Source organism: Sorex araneus, chromosome 2 (assembly GCF_027595985.1).
Source record: "Sorex araneus isolate mSorAra2 chromosome 2, mSorAra2.pri, whole genome shotgun sequence".
In the NCBI taxonomy this organism is placed as follows: Eukaryota; Metazoa; Chordata; class Mammalia; order Eulipotyphla; family Soricidae; genus Sorex; species Sorex araneus.
In genome coordinates, this window is record NC_073303.1 from 50,805,222 (window position 1) to 50,827,858 (window position 22,637).

A 22,637-nucleotide genomic window follows, 5' to 3' on the forward strand; every position below is an offset into this window, starting at 1 on the left:
GGCCAGACAATAACCCCATGTCCACTGTCTGCCCCAAGAAGAAGCTGTCTCTCCTCTTTCGGGGAAGCTCAGGTGGAGGCTCATCCTTGTGAGCACGAGCCAGGTTGTGGGGGGCTGAATTGCTCTGGGGACTCAGTGGAAGCCGTCACGACTGGCCACGGCGCCCCTCCCACGGTGTCCCTCTCTGGCGTCACTGCCCGCAGCCTCTCTGAGAAGGGCGCCTCTGCCCTCTGGTGGCTCCTGTGTGTTGGGGACTATGAGGGGGTCCTCCACCCTCATGGCTGGGGGACCCTGGAGGAACCGGCTCTGGTTCTTGGCATAAAGACATTTTCTGGGAGAGCAGTAAAGCTCTCGGGTCTTCCTGGAAGGGCCAGAAGCAGGAATCCGGGAGGAGAAGGACGGGGTGGGGGTTGGGGGGTCTCAGAGGGCCAGCTGGGTTCCTCTGCTGGCCTCATGGGGCTCGCCCGGCTGTGACCACGTGCAAACGCAGGGACACAGAGAGCCCTCCGCCCCGGCCGAGTCTGGCCAGCACACCTGCGTCAGGTAACCCACGGGCTCTGCCAGAGAACTTGGCATCCGTTTCTCTGCTTGCCCCATCGCTAGCCCTAGTGGGGGCAACGCAGCCGAGTAGAGCAGCCGCTGGGAACCCTGCAGCCCCACGGCGAGGCCATGCAAGAGCGTCCAGGCGGGCCGGAGCGACAGGACAGTGGGTAGGGCGTTTGCCTTGCACACAGTCGACTAAAGTTCGATCCCCGGCATCCCATATGGTCCCCCAAGCAACGCCAGGGGTAATTCTGAGTGCTGAGCCAGGAGTAACCCCTGAGGATCGCTGGGTGTGAGCCAAATAGCCAATAAGTTAAATAAATAAATATCTTTTTTTTTAAAAGGAGAGAACGTCCAGGTGAGGATGGGCACACGTGGCCCTAGCGTGACCCCGCCCACGGCCTCGCCCCCACCGTAACCCCGCCCATCTACAGCCCCGCCCACACAAGGCCCCGCCCATCATACAGGTCCCGCCCATCCGACAGGCCCTGCCTATGTGCTGAATTTCCTCCAGTTCAGAGCTGGCGAAATCCAGTTAAGGAAGCCCTCCTGTTCGAAGCCCCGCCCAAGACAGCCCTGCTCACCACGACCCCGCCCACTAGGCGGCAGGCAGGCCCCGCCTCCAGCCTGGGAAGCCCGCCTTTTGCGGCTCCGCCCACCGCTATACCCCGCCCATCAGGCATGCCCCGCCCATCGCTCTGCTCCCGCGCCGCCGTCAGGCCCTGCCCACTGGCCGGGCTGAGGCGGGACGGACGCAGGGCGCATGCGCTGGAGGCCCCGGCGTTGCCGTGGCTACTGGAGACGCGCTCCGCTGGCCCTTGCGCGCGTTTCCGGGGCGAGGCGAGGCCGCAGGAAGTGCGTGGCCGCCGGGGCCATGGCGGCGCTCGGCTTGGGCTGGCTGCTGCTGTGCGCGGCGTGCTGGCCGCCTACCTGGGCCTCGGGCGAGGAGTTCTGGCCCGGCCAGTCGGCGGCCGGGCTCGTGGCGGGGGCGGCGTCCGGTCGGCGGTGAGCGGGGCGGGCGGGCGGGCGGCGCCGACCTGTCCCCCGCAGGCACCTGACGTCCGGCGCTGACCTGTCCCCCGCAGGTACCTGCTGTACGACGTGAACCCGCCTGAGGGCTTCAACCTGCGCCGCGACGTCTACATCCGCGTGGCCTCGCTGCTCAAGACGCTGCTGAAGGCCGAGCCCTGGGCGCTCGTGCTGCCGCCCTGGGGCCGCCTCTACCATTGGCAGAGCCCCGACATCCGCCAGGTCCGCATCCCCTGGGCCGACTTCTTCGACCTGCCCAGCCTGGGCCGGAACATCCCGGTGCTCGAGTACGAGCAGTTTATCGCAGGTGAGCGGGCGCTGCGGCAGCGACACCAGCTCCTGTGTCGCCGGGCAGTCACGCCCCTCTCACATGGGGCCAGGGCCGGGCGTTCCCATGGAGGTGTCCAAAGGACACGGTTTCTTCGAATTGGACACACCTGCCTCCCGAGTGCCACCCCACATCCCCTACGCCCACCGAGATGTGTCCCCACGTCCTGACGAATCTCAGGGCACTTGCCCGGCCTTCCCTCGCCAGTCCTGGGTTGCTGCCTCCTCCCTGGTGAGGGACAGGGTTGGGGCTTGGGGATCCCACCGTGCCCCAGCAGCCTCTCGACAGGCAGGTGTGGGACAGCGGATGGCCCTGCTACTCACCCTTGAAGCCTGGGCAGCAGGAGACTGGGTGCCTGGTTGTCCCCTCCCCACAGCCACACAGGGAGGCCTTGGTGCAGTAATGGGAATGCGGGCAGGGCCTGCTCTCCTGGGCCAGTCACTGTCCAGTGCCCAATGCAAACTGGCACATGGCCCTGGGTTGGGGAGAGCTGGGCAGGGGGGACAGGAGACACACGGCGTGTGAGTGGGAGATAGTGGGAGGCTGGGTCCAGGAACGTTCTGGAGAGGTGCGGTCATTTGATGGGTGCTCTTAGGGCCGGGGGAGCCTGGAGGGCACAGTGAGGCAGGGTAGCCTGTGGAGAGGGGCCTGGGGAGGAGGTGCCACACCCGGACGGCACTTCTCCCTGAGGAGGCCCTGGCCACACGGAGCACTCTCGTCCTTTCAGAGTCGGGCGGGCCCTTCATCGACCAGGTGTACGTGCTGCAGGGCTACGCCGAGGGCTGGAAGGAGGGGTCCTGGGAGGAGAAGGTCGACCAGCGGCCCTGCATCGACCCGCCTCTGTACTCGCAGGACAAGCATGAGTACTACAGGTGGAGCGCCACGGCCTGCCCCAAGCACCCCCCTTTCCTGTCCCACGCACACCCCAGCCCCACGCATGCCCCCGCCTCACGTACCCCATCACCCATAACACCCCTCCCCAGGCACCCCCACCACATTCACACCCAGCTCCATGCACACCCCAGCCCCACACACACCACTGCCCCATGCACACCCCCGCCTCACTCACACCATTGCCCCACTCACACTACCGCCTCACGCACACCCTCACCACCCACACATGGCAGTGCCCCACGCATGCCACCACTGCATGCCTTCCTGCCATTGCTGAACACCCACCATTGCCACATGCACACCTGAGGGAGACCTCTGTACCCCAGTTCTCTGAGGCGCCCCTCATGTTCTCTGCATGCAGGCTGGGGGTCTGGCTTATCTCCCTCATACCCTGTGTGTGGGGTGTGGCCGTGAGAGTGTGGGTGGCAACCCCTAGCCGTGCAGGACGAAGTCCTGCAGACTCTAGTGCTGGATGAGGTTGTGGTGCAGACTCTGGCTCGGGCAGGCGCCTCCCTGAACGCACCTGCCTGCTTATGATTTCCAGAGGCTGGTTTTGGGGCTATGAAGAGACAAGGGGCCTGAATGTCTCCTGCCTGTCGGTCCAAGGATCTGCGTCCATCATCGCCCCTGTGCTCCTGAAAAACACGTCAGCACGGTGGGTGCCTCTGCTGTGTGCATGCAAGGGGTGTGTGGTCAAGTCTGCGCCATGTGTGCACATGAGTGCTCAAGTTTGTGCCACATGCTCATGTATGTGCTTGAGTCTGTGCCATGTGTTTGTGTGTGCTTGAGTACTGTGTGCACACATGTAGGCTTAAGTCTGCTGTGCGCACATGTGTGCTTGAATCTGCTGTGTGCACAGGAATATACTTGAGTGTACTGTGCATGCATGTCCTCAAATTTGCATCATGTGCATTTGTATGTGCTAAAGTCTGTGCACAGGCAGGTTGAGTGTGCACCGTGTACGCACATGTGTGCTCAAGTCTGCCATCTGTATATGTGTGTGCCCAAGTCTGCACCATGTGTGCATGTATATGCTCAATCTGCACTGTGTTCGTACGTGTGTGCTCGCTCTTCTGTGTGCACGCAGGTGTGCTGAGTCTGCAGCATGTACACGTGTGCTTTAATCTGCTATGTGCATACGTGTGTGCTCAAATGCATCGTGTGTGTGCTTGAGTCTGCACCATGTGCTGCCATGTGTGCTCAAGTTTGTACCATGTGCACGCATGTGTGCTCATCTGTGCCATGTGCACACATGTACTTAAGTCTGCTGTGAGCCTCAGGTATGTACATGTCTGAGCTCTCGACATGGGAGAACATTTGGGGCAGGTCTCCCCCCATTCTGGAGGCCTGTCCCAGTGCACAGAACTGGGCTGAAGGATACAGCATCCAGGCTTGGGAATGGGAGGAACGTAAGGAAGAGTAGACGAGGTGCCCCGTGGACTCAGGTGTAGAGTCCCCAGCCACACAGATACCTCTAATCTGCAGAGAAATGGGTGGTGGTGCCAAGCACAGCCCCAGGAGATGGTGGTGCTCAGCGACCCCCCGCAGCCCCTGGGGTCGGCCTGTGAAGGTGTGGCCCCATTCCTGGTAGACCCTCCTCCCCCCCGACCGTCATGTGATCCTCACAGGGCCATCCTGTCCATGGTAGAGGTGGTCACCCTGCGGGCAAGGGCCTGCCCTGCCATTCCTCAGGGTGCTAATTCTGGCCGTGTCTGTGCTGTGGACTGAGTGCCCAAGCCCTGGCCCTAGGGTCCCTGCGGAAATAAAGCCAGAGGGAGCCGTGTGCCAGACCTCCTTTCCCCAGGGCCACAGGCTGTCCCGCCCCCGGGGCCCAGAAGAGGTGTTTGGACGTAGGCTGGCCCCTCTGGGCTCCAGCAGCCCCGTCCTCGGCGTCTTACAGGTCAGTAATGCTGGACCGAGCGGAGAACCTGCTCCATGACCACTACGGCGGCAAAGAGTATTGGGATGTGAGTGTGCCCCTCCTCCCCGCACCCCTAGCGCCTACTCCACACACCTGAGAAACAGTCCAGGGCCTCACGGGCACGGCGTGCCAATCAAACCCTGCCTGTGGCTTAAGCCCCGCCCCTCGCCCCGCCTTTCCGGGTGCTGCAGGTGCTGGCGGTCTCCTGGGGGTCTTCGGGCGGGGAGTGGCGGGCTTGGGCTCGGACCATTAGAGTGAGCTGTGGCTGGGTCGGGGTTCTCTCCGCTGACCCCGGGAGCCCGGGGCGCTGTGCAGGGGGCGGGGCCGGGGCTGCGCGTGCCCTCCGCGTCCCCGACTCCCGGGGTCCTGGGCTGCCTTGTGCCCGCAGACCCGGCGCAGCATGGTCTTCGCCAGGCACCTGCGGGCCGTTGGAGATGAGTTCCGGAGCCGTTTCCTCAACTCATCCGACCTGGCCGACAGCGTCCCCTTCCATGAGGACTGGACGCACATGAAGGTAGGAAGCTGCACGGTAGGGGCAGTGGGCGGGGTCGGCGGGGCAGGGCTGGGAGGGGGCGGGACTGGGGTGGGGGCGGGGTACGGGTGAAGGGGCGTGACCAGAGGGGCGGGGCAGTGGTGAAGGGGCGTGGTCAGAGGCGTTGGTTTCTGTGGCTGCTAATGGTTACTGGTCTGGAGTGTATCGGGCAGGGGCTCAGCTTTCTCTGAAGCTGGGGGTCAGCCCCGGGACCGGGTTTCTGAGAGCGAAGGAGGGACGAGGAAGCCTGGTGGCCTGCACATGTCTTCACTGCACAGTCCCCTGGGCCCCCTTCCTGCTGGACCTCTACGCTGTGTCCTTCCATGCCCAGCTCAGATAAAGGCTCTGGTGATCACCCGCTTCCAGAGCTGAGGCAGCCCCCACCGCAAGGGCACCCGCGGGGAGCTCTCAGCCCCTCCCTCACCCCTCTAGGTCCAGCTGGGCTCGGCTCGGGGGGGCCCTTACCTGGGCGTCCACCTGCGGCGAAAGGACTTCATCTGGGGGCACAGGAAGGATGTGCCCAGCCTGGAGGGCGCCGTGAAGCAGATCCGCCAGCTCCTGAAGAAACACAAGCTGCGCCATGTGTTCGTGGCCACCGACGCTGTCCCACAGGGTACCCCTGCGCCCTGCGCCCAGCTGGACACCCCCCGCCCGTGCGGGGCACCCGCTCAGTGCCCCTTCCCCTTGCAGAGCTGGAGGAGCTGAAGCGGCTGCTCCCCGAGATGGTGCGGTTCGAGCCCACGTGGGGGGAGCTGGAGCTGTACAAGGACGGCGGCGTGGCCATCATCGACCAGTGGGTGTGCGCCCACGCCAGGTGCATGCCCGCCGCTCCAGCCCTCACCCTCCCTCACCTTCTCCAGCAGGACCCCTGGTCAGGCCAGGGTGACCCCTGTGGTCAGACCGGGCCTCTGTGACCCTGGGACTTTGCTGTGTGGGCTGGCGGCTCTGCGCCCCTTCCCCAGCCAGCCCTGCAGAGGCTGAGCAGTAGACTGTCCCCCTGCCAGTCTGCGAGGCCTGAGGGCCCCCCACCTCTCCTTAGACGCGTGTGCTTGTCCCAAGAGTGCACATGACCCCCCAGGACATCCCAGCACTTCCCACCCAGGCCGCCTTGCACCTCAGCCCCTCAGAAATACAGGCTGGGCCTGTCTGCTGTGCCGTGAGGGGGACACATGCACACCCACAGGCTACTGGTGGGACACTGGGCCTGGCACCAGGTCCCCAAGGCTCCCTGTTGGGTTAGGCCCTGCCCCATGTGTGTGTGTGAGAGGGAGAGAGAGAGAGAGCACTGGGAGTGGGGCCACTTTGGAGGAGGGGTCAATGTGGAGCCCCAGGAATGGTACCACTGGCCACTTTGCAGGGGACTGCCCCTCAGGAGCCGATGAGAGCCAGGCGGATGGGGGTGTGGGCAGGCTGCACTCCCCCTAACCACAGTGTGTCCCCAGGGTCTTCATCGGCACATCGGTCTCCACGTTCTCCTTCCGCATCCACGAGGAGCGAGAGATCCTGGGCTTTGACCCGAAGACCACATACAACCGCTTCTGTGGGGACCAGGAGGACACATGCGAGCAGCCCACGCACTGGAGGGTCCTGTACTGATCCCATGGCCAGGCAGGTGCAGGCAGTGCAGGCCCCAGGGGCACTGTGGGCCAGGCAGGGGTGCAGGGCCACCCCCTCGCTCCCCAAGTCTGTGGGGCTTCCGATGTGCCATGGCCTGCAGCCCGCAGTGGCTGGTGCACCCTGAGCCCCGTGTGTGAGCAGCTGCTTCAGGGCCGGGCCAGCCAGGAGGTACTGACCCCCATCCCGGGCAGCCCCTGACTATAGGGGACAGAGTGGCCGTGGCATGGGAGCTGCCCAGGTGGGGTGGTGCATGGAAATATTTATTTTCCATTTGTATACTTGGCCAATAAAATGTGTTTTCTAGAAAGCTGCTCCCCTCCCTTGTCTGCAGGGTGATGGCTGACCTGCGTCCTGTGGGGCCGCATAACACCCCCAGCTGACTGGGGCGGGGGGCCTGTGCTTGTGCTTGAGGGCTGAGGCCACAGGGAGGGGTCTCTGAGTGCTCCACTGCCCCCATTCTGGCCCCGTGGCTCTGTGGCCAGCCCAGGGTGGGGGCACCCTGAGGAAGCAGCCGTGCAGCCCCCGGCCATGGGGCCAGCTGCCCTCCCTTGCCCCCTGCACTGCCCAGTGTGGGCTTGGCCCAGCACTGCTGGTGGGTACTGCGGATTCTGAGGCCCAGTGCCTTTTGGTGGTCCCCAGGGCATGCCCTGAAGTCACAGGAAGGGGGCCCAGGCCAGTGACTGCTGTTGTGTTTGGAAGATGCAGGGACTTCCTGCTTGTCCTGGCAGACACTCCCAGAGGGCACAGACAAGAAGGGGTGAGAGCCGTGTTCCGAGCACACCTGTGAGTTCACACTGACTCAGAGATGGCAGTCACGCCCACTCCAGCTTCCCTGGCTCAGAGCAGGTGCCTGCACTGCTCATTTGCCAGGAATGTGGTGACCTGGGCTCTGGGGCACGCCTGTCCTACTTTTCCCTGTACATGCGTGTACTTACAGGCAGCCACTCCACTGAGTGTCCCTGCGTATGCGTGTTTATGGGTTAACAGCCCATGTTTGTGTCTGCACACATGTTCTCACAGGGCAGTGTCCCTGCAGATGTGTTCTTACAGGGTAGTGTTCCTGCACATGTGTGTTCTCACGGGGCAGTGTCCCTGCACACACTTGTTCTTATGGGGCATCTGTCCCACCTGGCAGTGCTGGGGGACTGTGGTGCCAGGATCTTATCTCGGCTCCAGGCTTCTGGGTCTCTCCTGGCCCACAGTGTCATTTTCACTGCTGTCCCCTTCAGGCAATGTTGTGATTTGAAGTGTCAGTTGTCACCTGCGTGCGGCTTTGCTGGGAGAACGCCAGTGCAGACCTCGTGGCGCAGGCCAGAGCTTGGCGCTTTCTCTGCGCAGGGCTTGAACTTCAGAACCTCCCTGCTGGCATCTCCTGAAATGACAGGCATTCGACTTGGCTTCGCAAGGCCCCTAAAACATGGAGACAGTGGACAGACCCTCAGGGTGCCTGGTCTACGTGGGTGACCGACCTGTCATGCCGTGTCTGTTCCTCCAGCCTCCGTGTCCCTCCAGGCGTGGGCGAACGGCCCTGCTCTCTGGCCAGCTGTCCCCAGCAGCCAGGTGAGGCCTGGAGGCAGGACGCCTCCCTGTGTGGTGCAGGGTGGGGTGAAATCCAGGGGTCTCAGAGCCCGTCCCAGCCTGGCGACACGCACGCGCACGGCAGCACACACAGACGTGAACGGTGAGCTTTATTGAGGACACTCGCGTCTTTTGTCTAGGGGGACAGCGTCTCATGCTCGTCCGGCTGTGGGCGAGGGCAAGCTCATGCGGTGGTGAGCGTGGCGTTACCAGGGACACGTGGGGACTGGGTGGGCGCCGGGGACTCTGGACGGTCCATCAGTGCTTGCGTCCGGACTTGGACTGCAGACTCCAGCCCCAAGATGGGAGGAGCTGCGGCAGCTCCCTGCGCCCAGCCCCAGGTGTGGCTGCCGGCGAGTGCACACTTGATCCCAGGCCCCCCGAGACGTGGGGCTGGCCCGGCTCCACCGACGCTGGAAGCTTGGCTGGTCACATGCTCAGTGATCAGAGCCGGGGACCCGTGTGCGGGGGACAGAGGTCCACACAGTGCTGGCCACAGACCCCGGCCTCCCCTGCCACAAAGGGGACAGTCCAGACAAGGAGCGTGGCCACAGCACGGCCAGCAGCCGTGTGCAGACACAGAATTCGGAGACTAGACGCTTGTGGGGAGACTCAGTCCAAATGAAACAATTCACCTTTGATTACAACAAAACTCCAAAACAGGAAGCGACAAGCAGAGTGGCACGAGCGGCTCACAGCCACCCAGCAGCAGTGGGACAGACGCTTGGACTGTGGCCAGGACAGCCCGGGCATCCCACAGTCCCAGTCCTCAGTAGGTGGCGCTCTCGGGCGGGGTGGCTGCCACACCCGGTGCTTCACGATCCTGGGTCTGGCCCGACTGCTCCACCTGACTGGCCTGGGCACGGTGGCTGTGCGGCTCAAGTTCCTCAAGTGACACCTCCATGCGGGATGCAGAAGCTAAGCCCTGGCTCCATGCAGGAGGGGTGAGGGTCCCCCAGAAAGCTGCCACCGCGACCCACTCGCTCTCCCGAAACACAGCCACCTCCCTACCTACTAAGGAAACACCCTTCCTGAGCACCACGGGACACACGACCCTCAGCAGGCGCCCAGCACCAGCCTGGCCCGGCAGCCCCTGTGTGGGGGTGGCGACAGGCCGACTGCCACCGAGGGTCGCCCTGGCCCCTGCAACGGCACGCAGCTGTGAGAGGCCCTCCTGCGGAGCGCCCCCATCACCAGGGCCGAGTCCCGGCTCCTCTCCTTCCTGAGTGTGAACCCAAGGCACTGGGGGACATGTGCAGGTCCCCACCCTCCCCACCCCTGCCCGGGGCCTGTGTGCTGCAGGGCACGGGCAGCCCTGGCTCTCCGGCCACACCCCTTCCTGCCCAGCACCTCCCAGCTCTGCCGCAGGAATGCGGCCTCCAGCAACCGCCTGCTCCACACCTGCCCTGAGCCTCTGCCTCCACACGGAGCAGGGGCGGCGGGAGCGCCGAGTTTCAGTGACCGCCTCCTCAGACCCGTCAGAACACGTGTGACTGTGCCCACACCTCAGAGGCCAGCGAGCCACACCCACGACCAAGCCCAGAGCTGCTCAGAAGCAGCTAGAAGGAGCTGAAGGTTGTGGGCTGAGTCCGGGCCGAGTCCCGGGACGCCGTGCTCGGCGCCCTACTGCAGATCTGCACCCACATGCCTGTGTGTGCATATCTGGGAGCTGAGCACGTGTGCGTGTGTGTGGGTGTGAGCACGTGTGTGCTCGCACGTGTGTGGGAGGGGAGCCTACGTTGTGCTGTGTGGCTGTGCGAGAGCTGGGTCGGGCTCGGGTATGCTGGCTGGCGCTGCCTCACTCTCCTCCGTAAAGTGCCCGAGTGCCTGGTAGAACACTTGTGCTCGGAACCACGTTCCTAGCTGCGAATAAGTTATTTATTCACGGCCGCGCGGCGACGCCTACTCTCCTACGCGAAGGAAGCTCTGCTCGGTAGAACTCGGCGCCTACCGGGGCTGGGTCAAGCAGCTGCGGGAGGACTGACTCACCGCCGGCCGCGGGGAGCGGGGCGGGCGCGCCCGCCCTCCGCACCCGTGCCGGCCCCGCCACGCCCCGCCGAGCTGCCACGTCCGCGGTCCGGGTCAGGGGCTGAGGGAGAACTGGTCCTGCTCGGTGGGCTTCTGCACCCAGGCGCCCAGGCCCGCCTTGACGAAGGCCGTGAAGAGCCGCGCCTTGGCCGTCTGGTACTCCTTGGCCACCAGCTTGGACTCGTGGTACACGCCGGGCTTGAGGATCTTGGAGCGGTGCAGGTGGATGGGCATCTGCGGGGACAAGGGCCCGTGACGGGCGGGACCCGGGCCTCCGGGCCGCCCAGGCAGGCGAGAGGCCCCGCCCCCGCTCGGCCCGCCCGCGGGCAGCACTGCACAGACGGGGGACACCCAGCGCAGCTCCGTCACCCTCCAAGGCGTGGGCCTGCCCCGGGTGTGCTGTGGGGGCGTGGCTGGGATAGTGGCGCATGTGGGGGTGGGATGGCGGTAGTGACACACGTGGGGGCGGGGCCGTGGTAGTGACGCACGTGTGATGGGGTTGTGGTAGTGACGCACGTGGGGGCGGAGTCGTGGTAGTGACGCACGTGTGATGGGGTTGTGGTAGTGATGTATGTGGGGGCGGGGCCGTGGAAGTGGTGCATGTGTGATGGGGTTGTGGTAGTGATGCACGTCGGGGTGCGGCCATGATAGTGACGCACGTGGGGACGGGGCCGTGGTAGTGACGCAAGTGGGTTAGGGTTGTGGTAGTGACGCACGTGGGGGTAGGGTCATGGTAGTGATGCACGTGGAGGTGGGGCCATGATAGTGACGCACGTGGGGTCAGGGTCGTGGTAGTGACGCACATGGGGGCGGAGCCGTGGTAGTGACGGAAGTGGAGGCGGGGTGGTGGTAGTGAGGCACATGGGGGCGGGGCTGTGGTAGTGACGCATGGGGGGGGCAGGGTCATGGTAGTGATACAAGTGAGGGTGGGACCATGATAGTGACGCAAGTGGGGTGGGGCCATGGTAGTGACGCACGTAGGGGCGGGGCTGTGGTAGTGACGCACGTGGGGGCGGGGCCGTGGTAGTGACGTATCATAGGCCCTCGGTGGCTTGTGGGGACCCTGGTGAGGGCATATTTCAGGGGTGGCTGCTGTGTCACGGGCTTGGGGAGTCCGGTTCTGGGCCCGGTACCTTGCCGTGCACGCGCATCCAGCGGCAGTACAGGGCGTGCTTGCACAGGCGTGACGAGCGGCCCAGCTCGTCCTTGCCCGTGGTGGCGTTGATGACCTCCAGGGCCGCATCGCCCACTGTCCAGTTGACACTGAAGTTGGGTGCCTTCCCAGGCTGCCGTGCTTCCGCATTGCTGATGCCTGGACAGGACACAGGGGGGTGACCTGCGGCCCAGGAGCGCGCTCGCCCAGCGGGGAGGGGTGGCAGGGGCCCTGGTCACCCGCCTGTGCCCACGCCGCACAAGGGGCCCCTGTCCGCACCTGCTGTCTTGCAGGTATAAGAAGCCAAGGTTACCAGGACCCCAGAGTCACCTGAGCACCCCAAAACCGACCTGCCTGGGGAAGGCTCCTGTGAGCTAGTTCAAAGACTCCCATCTAGAAGTGGGGTGCACGCCCCTGCCCCTGGGTCCTTGGTGACTCCAGGGAAAGGCGGGGAGCCGCCGTAGAGCCCGCTGCAGCGGCTGAGCACCTCACAGAGGCTGAGTCCGGCGTGGCACCCGGGGATGCTGTGGTTGGAGTGCTGGTCCCTGCCAGCAGCCCTCACTGACCGCTCCCCAGTCCAGGCAGCAGAGCTCCAGCAGCCAAAGAGGTGGACAGAGGGTGCAGGGCAGGGGCTCGGGAACGTCTGCTTCCAGAAGTCCGGAAAGTCGGGGAGCGAGGCCAGGGGCAGCCCCACAGGGGCCTCACCCAGGCTTGCATGTGCTCTAGCACCTGAGCTAGCCCCCAGTCCTACATACACACTTGCACGCTCAGGAAGTCAGCCCCAGTGAGTCTCAGCTAACCAGTCTATCAGATCAACACGAGGGCCCGAGGGTGCGGTGCTGCTCGGGTGCTGCAGTGTTGGGGGCACCCAGGGCTGCACCCCGCAGTGCTCAGGGGATCACGTGGTGCCTGGAATTGAACCTGGGCTGGGCACTGCCAGGCAAATGCCCTAACCACTGTACTATACACCGTATCAGGAGTCAGAGATAGTACAGGGGTTAAGGCGCTTGCCTTGCACACAACTGACCTAGGTTTGATCTCTGGCACCACTTGGGGTCCCCTGAACACCAGGCGTGATCCCTGAGCATAGAGTGAGGAGTAAACCTCTAAGCTCAGCCAAGTGTGGCCCCAAAACCAAAGCAATGAAATTTAAAAATCACAATACTGGGGGAGCATGGATAGAAGAAAGAGAAGTCCATGGGGACAGAGATGAACCATCCCAAGTCACAATGACTCAACCGCCCAAGTACCAGAAGTGGGCATGCACCATAGGTCAGGGAGGGCAGAGCAGGAGGCACAGACCCACCCAAAGGACGCAGACCCCAGCACAGGACACAGAGACCTGCCCATGGGACAGAGACTCGCCCACAGGACACAGGACAGAGACCTAGCCACAGGAAACAGACCCCACTACAGGACACAGAGCCCCGCCCACGGGACAAGAGACCCACCCACGGGACAGACCCGCCCACGAGACACAGACCCTGCCCACAGGACAAAGGCCCCACCCATGGGACAGAGACCAAGGCAGAGACCCGTCCATGGAACACAGACCCTGCCAATTGGGCAAAGACTCGCCCACAGGACACAGACCCTGCCCATGGGACACAGACCCCACCATAGGACACAGAGGCCAGAGCAGAGACCCACCCATAGGACACATTCTCATATAAGAGAGAACAGGGGCAGGGCTAGGAACCAGCTGGAAACAGAGGCAGGGGCCGCTCATAGAAAGGGGAGGCGGAGAGGCAGAACCAAGATGTATGGAGGAAAAGGTCATTTAAACCAAACGGAAGTAGCTTCCTGAATAAACAACTTATTCATGGGAACCAACTCTTTGGGGGCCTTCCCAGCAGTGCTTGGGGACCTGGAGACCACTGAGCTCATTCTTGCCTGGCCATGTGGGCTTGATGTCTGGTGCTCAGGCCTAGGGCTGCAGGACTGCTTGTGCCCAACAGGGCTACACCTGGTGGTGCAGGGGTGGGGGAGGTATGCAGTTCAGGCGCTGGGGTAAGCGGTACAGGGGCAGGGTATGCGGCACAGGGGCAGGGTTGGCGGCGCAGGGGCGGAGTAGGTGGTTCCAGCGTGGGGTATGTGATACAGGGATGGGGTATGCAGTGCACTGGGGGTGGGGGTGGGGGAGGAGGGTGTGCAGTGCAGCGGCTGAACTCGGGCTCTGCTCTTGTAGAGCACAGACCAGCCCTCTGAGCTGTCTGCACAGCTCCTACCTCCCTAAATCCTAAGTGTGTGGTCACAGGGCTGGGACACACACTCAGTGACTGAGAAAGGCGGGAAGGAGGAGGGGAAACGTTTTGAGTTGCCAGATTCCCACCGCCCTCCCTCAGTCACCAACGGCTGGAGGTAGCACTGTGGGTGCCCCATGCTGGCCTGCAGGATCAGCTCAGAATACACACACGGCGTCCAATGAAGGCTCAGGAAGGTTCTACACGGGCCACGGCCCCTAACACGGCTTCTTAGCATGTCCAGGGGACCCAAGTTATCACAGAACCGAGTCACAAATGAACCTGAGCCACCCTGGGTACAGAGCCCTGACCTCCAGGCAGTGAAGAGAGGAGGGCTGGGGCAGGCAGACCAGGACTGCAGCAGTGACCACACAAGTGACCACATCAGCCTAGCATGGAAGGAGCAAGAGAAGGAAGTGCTATCACCGGACCTCTAAGAACATGAAGCCACGGGAAAATCCACAAAACTCTGAGCAGACCAGTGGGATGAAACAGCCATGCGCCCTTCTTGGGGTGGTTGGATGACAAGGCGTGACATCCCCACACACAGACCTGAGAACAGGAGCCTCCACAGCCCCTGTCCTCCTCTGAGGCAAATCCATCAGTGGCTTCCCTGGCACATGCAGCCTCACTGATCTCGCACCTTCTCCTGCATCCACGCCCTCCCCTTCCGTTCTGCCCTCCCAGGGGTGAGGCCAGGCCTCCCTCGCGTCTCACCTTACCCCTTGGGATGGGACTTGACAGATTCTGGGTTCTGTTTCCTCTGCTCTGGGGGATGTGGAAGAGCAGGGAAGGGTACTGCGCCTGCCTCCTGCCCTTCACACTGAGCCTCTACCCCAAACCTCAGCCAGAGTGTCCGCCTGACAGCAAGGTGACCACAGCAGGGACCACACCAGTGCCTGGCTGGTGGAGGACAGCAGGCAGTGCAAGGCTTACTGTCCAGTGGCGTCCCTGGTGCAGTACTGTCCATGGAGACACTGACACCGCGGCTCAAGGAGCTTCCTCTGCACACCCAACGCTGCCCATTGTGCCTAGACAGCCGTTCATTCTCCAAGGGAGGTCATGGGCCTGGGGCTATCATGAGGCCTTGGGTCCTGATTCTGGGGCCCACTCTGAGGGATGGAGAATGGGTCCTCTCTGGGGAATGGAGAACAGGCCCTCTCTGGGGAATGGAGAACGGGCCCTCTCTGGGGGATGGAGAATGGGCACTCTCTGAGGGATGGAGAACAGACCCTCTTTGGGGGATGGAAAATAAGCCCTCACTGAGGGATGGAAGAGAACAAGCCCTCTCTGAGGGATGGCGAATGGGCCCTCTCTGAGGGATGGAGAATGGGCACTCTCTGAGGGATGGAGAACGGGCCCTCTCAGAGTGATATGGAAGAAAGGGCCCTCTGAGGGATGTGGGAGAAAAGGCCCTCTCTGAGGGATGGGGAGAATGGGCTCTGAAGATATTTGAGAAAGGGCCCTTTCTGAGTGAATCAGGGCAAACTGGTTCTTTCAGAGTGATCATCAGTGTGATATGTCAGTGTCTAAGGAAAGGGTCTGGACTGAAAGTCAGTACATGCGGTGGGGCTATGGAGGACCAGAAGGGCATGAGGTCTTCATGCTGTACCCTCAGGCCTGGCCTTCAACAGTGGGCATAGCATGTGGTCTCCTGGAAGGGAAATGCCCCTACACCTACAGTATCCAGATGCACACTCACATTCACACGTCTACGCTCATACACTCACACAATCATACTCTACACATGTATGCTCATACACACAGTATACACAGGCACGCTCATGCAGTATACACAGGCATGCTCATACACTCACATACTCAGTGTATACACAGGCATACTCAAACACACAGCATACACATGCACGCTCATACACTCACACACAGTATACAAAAACATGCTCATACACTCAGTATATACACAGGCACACTTATACACATGGTATACACAGGCACACTTATATACTCATACAAATACACAGCATACACAGGCATGTTCATATACTCACACAATCACAGTATACACAGGCACACTCATACACAGTGTATACAGAGGCACACTTGCACAGTATACACATGCATGCTCACTCATACACTCACAGTATACACATACCTGCTCATACACATGTATATGGCACGCTCATATAATCACACGATATACACATGCACACTCATACATACTCACAGTATACAGAGGCACACTCATACACTCACACATAGTATACACAGGCACACTCATACACATTCACAGTATACACAGGCACTTATACACACAGTATACACACACTTATACACTTATGCATTCTCACTATACACATGCACACTAATATACTTACACTGACAGTATAAACGTGCATGTTCATACACACAGTATACACATGCACTCATATACCAACATATAGTATACACATTCATGTTCATACACTCACACTCTACACGTGCACACTCACACACAGTATACACAGGCACACTCAAACACTCACACAATATACACATGCATCTCATACACACTCACACTCTACACATGCATGCTCATACTTACATGACCCTATACTGGTACATACACATCTCACACAGGTGTGCATCCACACATATACACACATGCATGCTCATACACTTACATACTACACACATGCATGCTAATACTTACATTCATACTATACATACACACACACACTCACACTATACACACTGACAGACTTCACATGGGTATGCACACACATGTTCAGATACACATATGCACATTCAAACATATACATACTATATGCATGCATATTCATACTTACATGATTCTACACTGGTACTTACCTTACACAGGTGTGCATATACACATATATGATCATATACTACACACATGCATGCTCATATTCTTATATACTCACACATACACACGTGCACACTCACATACTTACCCTCACACTACACACATGCACACTCACACACTTACAAACACTATGCACACTCCTACACTAACGCTTTGCATGGTTGTGCATCCACACACTTTGACACACATGCTCAAACACATATACACGTGTATGCTGTACACTTACATGCACACTATGCTTATGCTTACACACTAAACATATGCCTTCACTGTTACTTACACACCTTACATGGATGTGTATCCAGTTTTACACACATATCAGACACATACCACATACACTCAGACACTTATGCACATACACACTATACACGTGCACACTCATATTTACACACATAATACACACTCTACACAGGAACTTACACACCTCACATGGGTGTGCATTCAGTTTTGCACACATACACTCTCACACACATGCACATTTGCTCAGATACACACACTATACACACTCCCAAACTGATAAATCTTTCAAGGGTGTTCATCACACATAGACACACATACACATGCATGCCCATGCACTTACACACTCCACTGACACCTTACACAAGTGTGCATCCACACACATACATATGTACACTCACGCTCACCCACACACTTAAGACACACATACACTCCTGGAGAAGCAGGGAAGCATGGAAAGGAGGGGCCAGAGCTTTGAGGGATCATATTATAAACCCTAGTTTATAATTGGCCCCACTGTTCACCCTCCAGGCCTTATTAGCATGAGAGGAATGATATCATCTCACATGTCCATATAGGGCATGTGCAATCTGACTAGTCAACCCACAATCCACCACACCCTCATTTGCATACTCAATCAGATTGGCTTTTCCAATCAGATTATTTCTTAGGATATAACCAATTAGAAATCAGAAATGACTAAGGGATAGGACCACATAATGTACATAAGCCCCATAACTGTATAGAAGAGCCCCTTTTGTCTCCTGCTTCTGACCTTGCATATGGCTTTGTCTGTATAGCTGTTAAATAAGAGTTAGAGTTGTCAAACAGAAGACCTGCGGTGGTTGGAATGCTAATTAATCTTAAACATACATAAGAACCTAGATCAGATGGCTCTCAGCAGTAACACACCATTACACACAAGGCCACACCCAACCACACACTTACACATACACTGACACAGGTTTCACACACAAGCTTACGCATGCGTATTTTTATTGATACATGCACACGTACATGTATACACACTCTTACTCTGACACTCATACTTTATACATAGGTGGTCACACACATTCCTACACTTACAAATGTACCTCAAACACATGCACACATATGCACTCAAGCACACACTCACGCCCTTTCATCCCTGTCACTCACCTGCACCATCTCCACACAACTCGCTACTTTCTGACCATCACACAGGACTGGCTTCCACACAGGGGTGCACTCTGGGGAGCGAGCACACTTCCTCTTGTCCTGTGCCCAGACCGCTCCATCCCTCAGATCCACACTCAGAGTGGCTGCCAATACTTCGCCAAGTGCTGGCTGCACCGTGGATCCTGTCCCCGAGCCCTCTGGAACCTGGGCCCGTGCCCTTGTTCTCCCAAGCTGGGCAACCTGCAGGCCAGCAGCTCTGCCACAGCCCGGGTGGCAAGGCAGGTGCAGAATCTCTTCCTACGGGTACCATGTTTGGCACAGACTGGAAAGAAGGGGTGAAAGCTGTGGAGGCCCCGGGCATGCGCCTGGCTCCACACGTCCCTCCTCAGCCCACAGCACTGAGTGCCCTGGGGCTCAGCTGGTCTGCAGGCCCCTCCCTGACCCCTGCCACCTCCTTTGACCTGCTCACACACAAGCAGTCAGTGAGCGCTCACGGACTGGCCCGATCACCTGGGAGGCCACACCCACTCCTGCCAGACCCCCCATGTGGGTGAGTGTGGGTCTCCCTGGTCAGGGCTGGCTGGCCGCAGGCAGTGCCTGTGCATGTGTAGGGCAATCCCAAGGTGCCTTGACCACCCCTTCCAAAGGGGTTCCCTGCTCTACCCGCTCAGCCCTCGGCACGAGCTGTGGCCTTGATCTGAAACTCTTGCTCTTCCTCATTTCTGCTCTGCTCCAACACGCGGTCCAAGCCCTCCCACACATGTGCACACACATATGCACACACGCACGGCATGCACATGCGTGCACACACGATCACACGCAAACATACATGCACGCCGTTCCGTCCTGTTAGCCAGCAGCGGTGGGCACCACAGACGGGAGGGCCGCACACAGGGCAAACAAGGTTTAGTTCCAGGTTAAGGTTTAGTTCTGAGCTTAAAAGGTGAGTAAAACGGTATTGCCAAAAGGTGAGGTACCTTCACTGTGTCCTTTCAAACAAGGGCATGGGGGGTTAGGGGCCTCGAATCAGAGGTTCGGTGCCTTTTAGGGTTGGCCACTGTTTTCTAAAAGAAAAACGACAAACAGACCAGTAACATAGGGCGGGCCCACGGGCTCCTCATACCTTCTGGCCTTCGCCCTGTCACCCTCCACATGGGGTCCATGGCCCATCCCCACCATGGGCCCCCAAGGTCACATCTGCTGGACATACCTAAGGCTGCATGAGGAGGGTGGGGGGAGTGCCAAGGCTGGAAATACTGTAAGGGGAGCTGAGGTCCTCTGGGAGAGATGAGGGACCTGTGGGGACCCACCTGCCTGACCCTGGACAGCCCCCGACCCAAGATGACCTCTTCTCCCTCTGACCCCGGACAGCTCCTCCCTGACCCTAGATGACCCCCTTCTTGACCCTGGACAGCCCCTCCCTGACCCTAGATTACCCTTCTCTGACCCTGGATGGCCCTTCCTTGACCCTGGATGGCCCCTCTTGACCCTGGATGGCTCCTCTCTGACCCTGAACAGGCCCTCTTTGATCCTAGACGACCCCCTCCCTGATCCTGGACAGCCCCTCTCTGACCCTAGATGATCTTTTCTCTGACCCTGGATGGCCCCTCCTTGACCCTGGATGGTCCCTCTCTGACCCTGAATGGGCCCTCTCTGACTCTGGACGGCCCCTCTCTGACCCTGGATGGTCCCTCCCTGACCCTGGATGACCCCGTCCCCACCCCTGGGGTATCACGGCCAGGCCATGCCCCGCACTGGTACTTGCCACTGAGCAGGGGCTTGTTGAGCACGTAGAGGGGAGGGAGGCCCTCGATGTTGGAGATGCGCTGGTACATGGCCCGGGACAGGTGGTCCCCATGGTAGAGGCTGCCCAGGATGATGCTGGAGAAGTAGACGGGCTCCACGAAGATGCTGAGCAGGGAGCCCTGCACGCCCACCACGTTCCACCTGGGACACGGGCCGGGTCAGGGGACAGCCACATGGGGCTGGGCGGGCAGCCACTCTGCAGCGGCACTGCCCTCTGGCCCCTGTCATCCTCCTGTCCCCTTCCTGGGAGGGGCAAACTGTCCTCCCACTCCCCCTCCTGCAGAGGGTCCAGCAGTGACCCTGGGAAGACATGAGATTCCCCCAGCACCCCCACAAACCACAGCCCGGCCAGCAGGAGCCCAGCCGCCCAACCTGTCTGCACTCTGCTCCAAGTGCCCAGGGCCCCACACAAGCCACTGCCAGAGACACTCGTGCCATTCGGGAGCTGCCTCACGTCCTGCAGTGCCACTGCACCATTAGATCCACTTGTCTCTGTGACAGACAGTGGCCGGTGGCATGTGCACTGCTGGCCTTACTGGACACTAGGCACAGACATGACCCGCACCAGCTGGGCTGCATGTGGAGGGTTCTGACACACTTCCTGAGCACCCGGGTGCTCTGCCAGGGGTTGGGCTGGTCCCCACCTCCACACTTTGTTTCTCCCCTGAAGCTGAAGCCCCCCTCACCGACAGTCATGGGAGTGGTGTCTGTGGAGAATGTCCACTGGGCCCCACAGAGAGAGAAGCCTGCTGTCAGTCATGCCCCACCCAGGGGGACGGGGGCTGAGGGACCAGGGGCCTCACCGTGCCATCTTGTCGCTACAGGACATGGTGAGCAGCCTCTCGCCCTGCAGAACCCCGTCCCATGTCTGAATGCTGGCGTTGGAGTGCACGGGGATGGTCCCCTCCCCAGACTCGATCTTGGTCCGCAGCTGGCCCCGCGCCTTGCGGTTCGGGTGTCTGTCTGCCGATTCTATGGAGCGAGCGTGGAGAGCAGCCATGAGGCCCTTAAGCCGCCCGTGTGGTGCAGACAGACGCCCACCCACTGTGTGCAGGAGCAGGAGAGGGCCCCTCACCACGACAGTCTACAGGAATGTGAGGGAAGCCAAGGGCAGGTGCCATGGGGGAGGAGGTTGGTGGTCACCATGTTTTCCAGTGGGGCTTTAATTCTTAAATAAAACCGGAAAGCGGCAGAGGCCACCAAAGGGAGCAGCCAGTGCCCAGAGCTGTGGCTCTTCACGTGCCACAAACGTGGCCCATTTAATTTCCTTTCCTGTACTTAAGAACACTTCGTAACTTCCCACGGGGAATTAAGGATCATGCTGCTTCATAATCAAGGAAGACGAGGTGACTGCAAGCAGCCGCCGAACCAGCAGGCAGGTTTGGGGGCAGCACCGGGGCCCCGTTAGGAGGGCGCTGCAGGGCGGGCACAGGGAGAGGTGGGGCGTCTCTCGGCCATACCTTCCAGAATGGGCTCGTGGGGTGAGAAGATGCGAGCGTCTCCGCAGGGCGAGGTGCTGATGTACAGGTGGAACTGCACCGTGTCCTTCAGCCGGAAGCCCCCGCGCTCTGAGTGCTGGAAGATGGATTTCTTCTGGTCCTCTCTGCTGCTGCCGGGGGCACGTGCCAGTGAGTGGTTCCACTGTGCCCGGGGCACCCACCCACACCCAGAGCCAAGGAAGCTGGTACAATGTGACTGTGAGGTTGGCCCCCAGAGCACGGACACAGGGTCCGGGCGAGTTCCCGTCCCTGCAGCCCTACAAGGACGAGGCCGGCACAGAGAGGTAGAGGGAGCCAGCCATGGCCACTGTGTGCATATGGCAGGGGTGGGGAGGTGCCCGCACCTCAGGGCAAGCTCGAGCTGGGCGTACAGGAACCTGAGCAGCGAACGGCGAGAGATGATCTCTGCGTGGCAGTCATTGAGCGCCAAGCCGCGGTCGCTCATGTACTCCCCATTGATGCACTTGGTGCCCGTGGACACGCTGATCACTTTGGCGTCCTTCACGTCCGTGCCTGCAGGATAGACACCACAGGCTGGCTCTCTCCTTGGCGCCCCTGCGCCCCAAACTCCCCGCATCAGGGCCGGTTCCTGAAGCCACTCACCGTCCTCCCTGGTGGGAAGACACCGGCACCATGGAAGGAGCCAGGGGGATGGATGGGGACATGACTGGAGCTGTCCCTGTACCAAGTGGGATGGGGGAAGGGAGGGGCTGCCTGAGTGCTCCCCAGGTAAGATGCCACACCCCGAACGTTTTAAGTGACAGCATTCCATCAGGGCTGCTGGGAAGGGTGTCCAGGCCCCACCCATGTGGGCTCACAGGCCCAGGGTCCTTGGAGCAGCTCCGAACACTCGGGCCATAGCACATGGCTGCAAGCAGAAAGGGCACCGCCTGCCGATGGCTCAGCACCTCAGCACCTCCGGGGCAGCTTCTATGCCCCGCAGAGAGCAGCGGGAGAACCAGGGCTGGCACAAGCCCAGCAGGCCTTGAGCATGTGTGGCTCCAGCACAGGTATGGCAGTGCCAACGCTGCCATTCATGCCAGCAGAGAGGCCTGGGCACCCTCCAAACTGTACCTGTAGTCATGACAACACCAGCCAGGACCTTCCTGCGTGCGTGAGGGGAGGAGAAGTTGTCCGTCAGATCCCCGAACTTGTCCAGGACCAGGCGGGCCACTGCATCAGCCAACACCTGCGGGCACAGCAGGGCTCAGGGTGTGGACACCACCACGTGTTGGTGTGCACGCGGG

At 60.4% G+C, this 22,637-nt stretch overlaps 2 protein-coding genes across 7 annotated transcripts in view; one reads left to right on the top strand and one right to left on the bottom strand.

The window, feature by feature from the left end:
• Window positions 1-1,362: 1,362 nt before the first annotated feature.
• Window positions 1,363-7,165, top strand: POFUT2 (protein O-fucosyltransferase 2). The gene is made up of 9 exons (XM_004602471.2): window positions 1,363-1,548; window positions 1,629-1,879; window positions 2,628-2,772; window positions 3,339-3,449; window positions 4,695-4,761; window positions 5,104-5,229; window positions 5,680-5,860; window positions 5,938-6,061; window positions 6,690-7,165. Exons 1-9 carry the CDS (start codon window positions 1,418-1,420, stop codon window positions 6,841-6,843), a joined length of 1,290 nt encoding a protein of 429 aa, XP_004602528.1. The 5' UTR covers window positions 1,363-1,417; the 3' UTR covers window positions 6,844-7,165.
• A 1,374-nt stretch (window positions 7,166-8,539) lies between these two features.
• ADARB1 (adenosine deaminase RNA specific B1) overlaps window positions 8,540-22,637 on the bottom strand; it is a 36,369-nt gene continuing 22,271 nt past the window's right edge. For 4 of the 6 annotated variants that reach the window (XM_055125028.1, XM_055125029.1, XM_055125031.1 and 1 more), the window contains 7 exons: window positions 22,465-22,579; window positions 21,735-21,903; window positions 21,352-21,500; window positions 20,695-20,863; window positions 19,851-20,032; window positions 11,604-11,782; window positions 8,540-10,704 (listed from right to left, as the gene is read on the bottom strand). In XM_055125028.1, coding sequence (XP_054981003.1) covers window positions 10,525-10,704; window positions 11,604-11,782; window positions 19,851-20,032; window positions 20,695-20,863; window positions 21,352-21,500; window positions 21,735-21,903; window positions 22,465-22,579 — 1,143 coding nt within the window. In that variant the 3' untranslated portion in view covers window positions 8,540-10,524. Of the gene's footprint in view, window positions 10,705-11,603; window positions 11,783-19,062; window positions 19,150-19,850; window positions 20,033-20,694; window positions 20,864-21,351; window positions 21,501-21,734; window positions 21,904-22,464; window positions 22,580-22,637 lie in introns of those variants that run through there. The other 2 variants (XM_055125032.1, XR_008628434.1) reach the window with 2 other exon arrangements.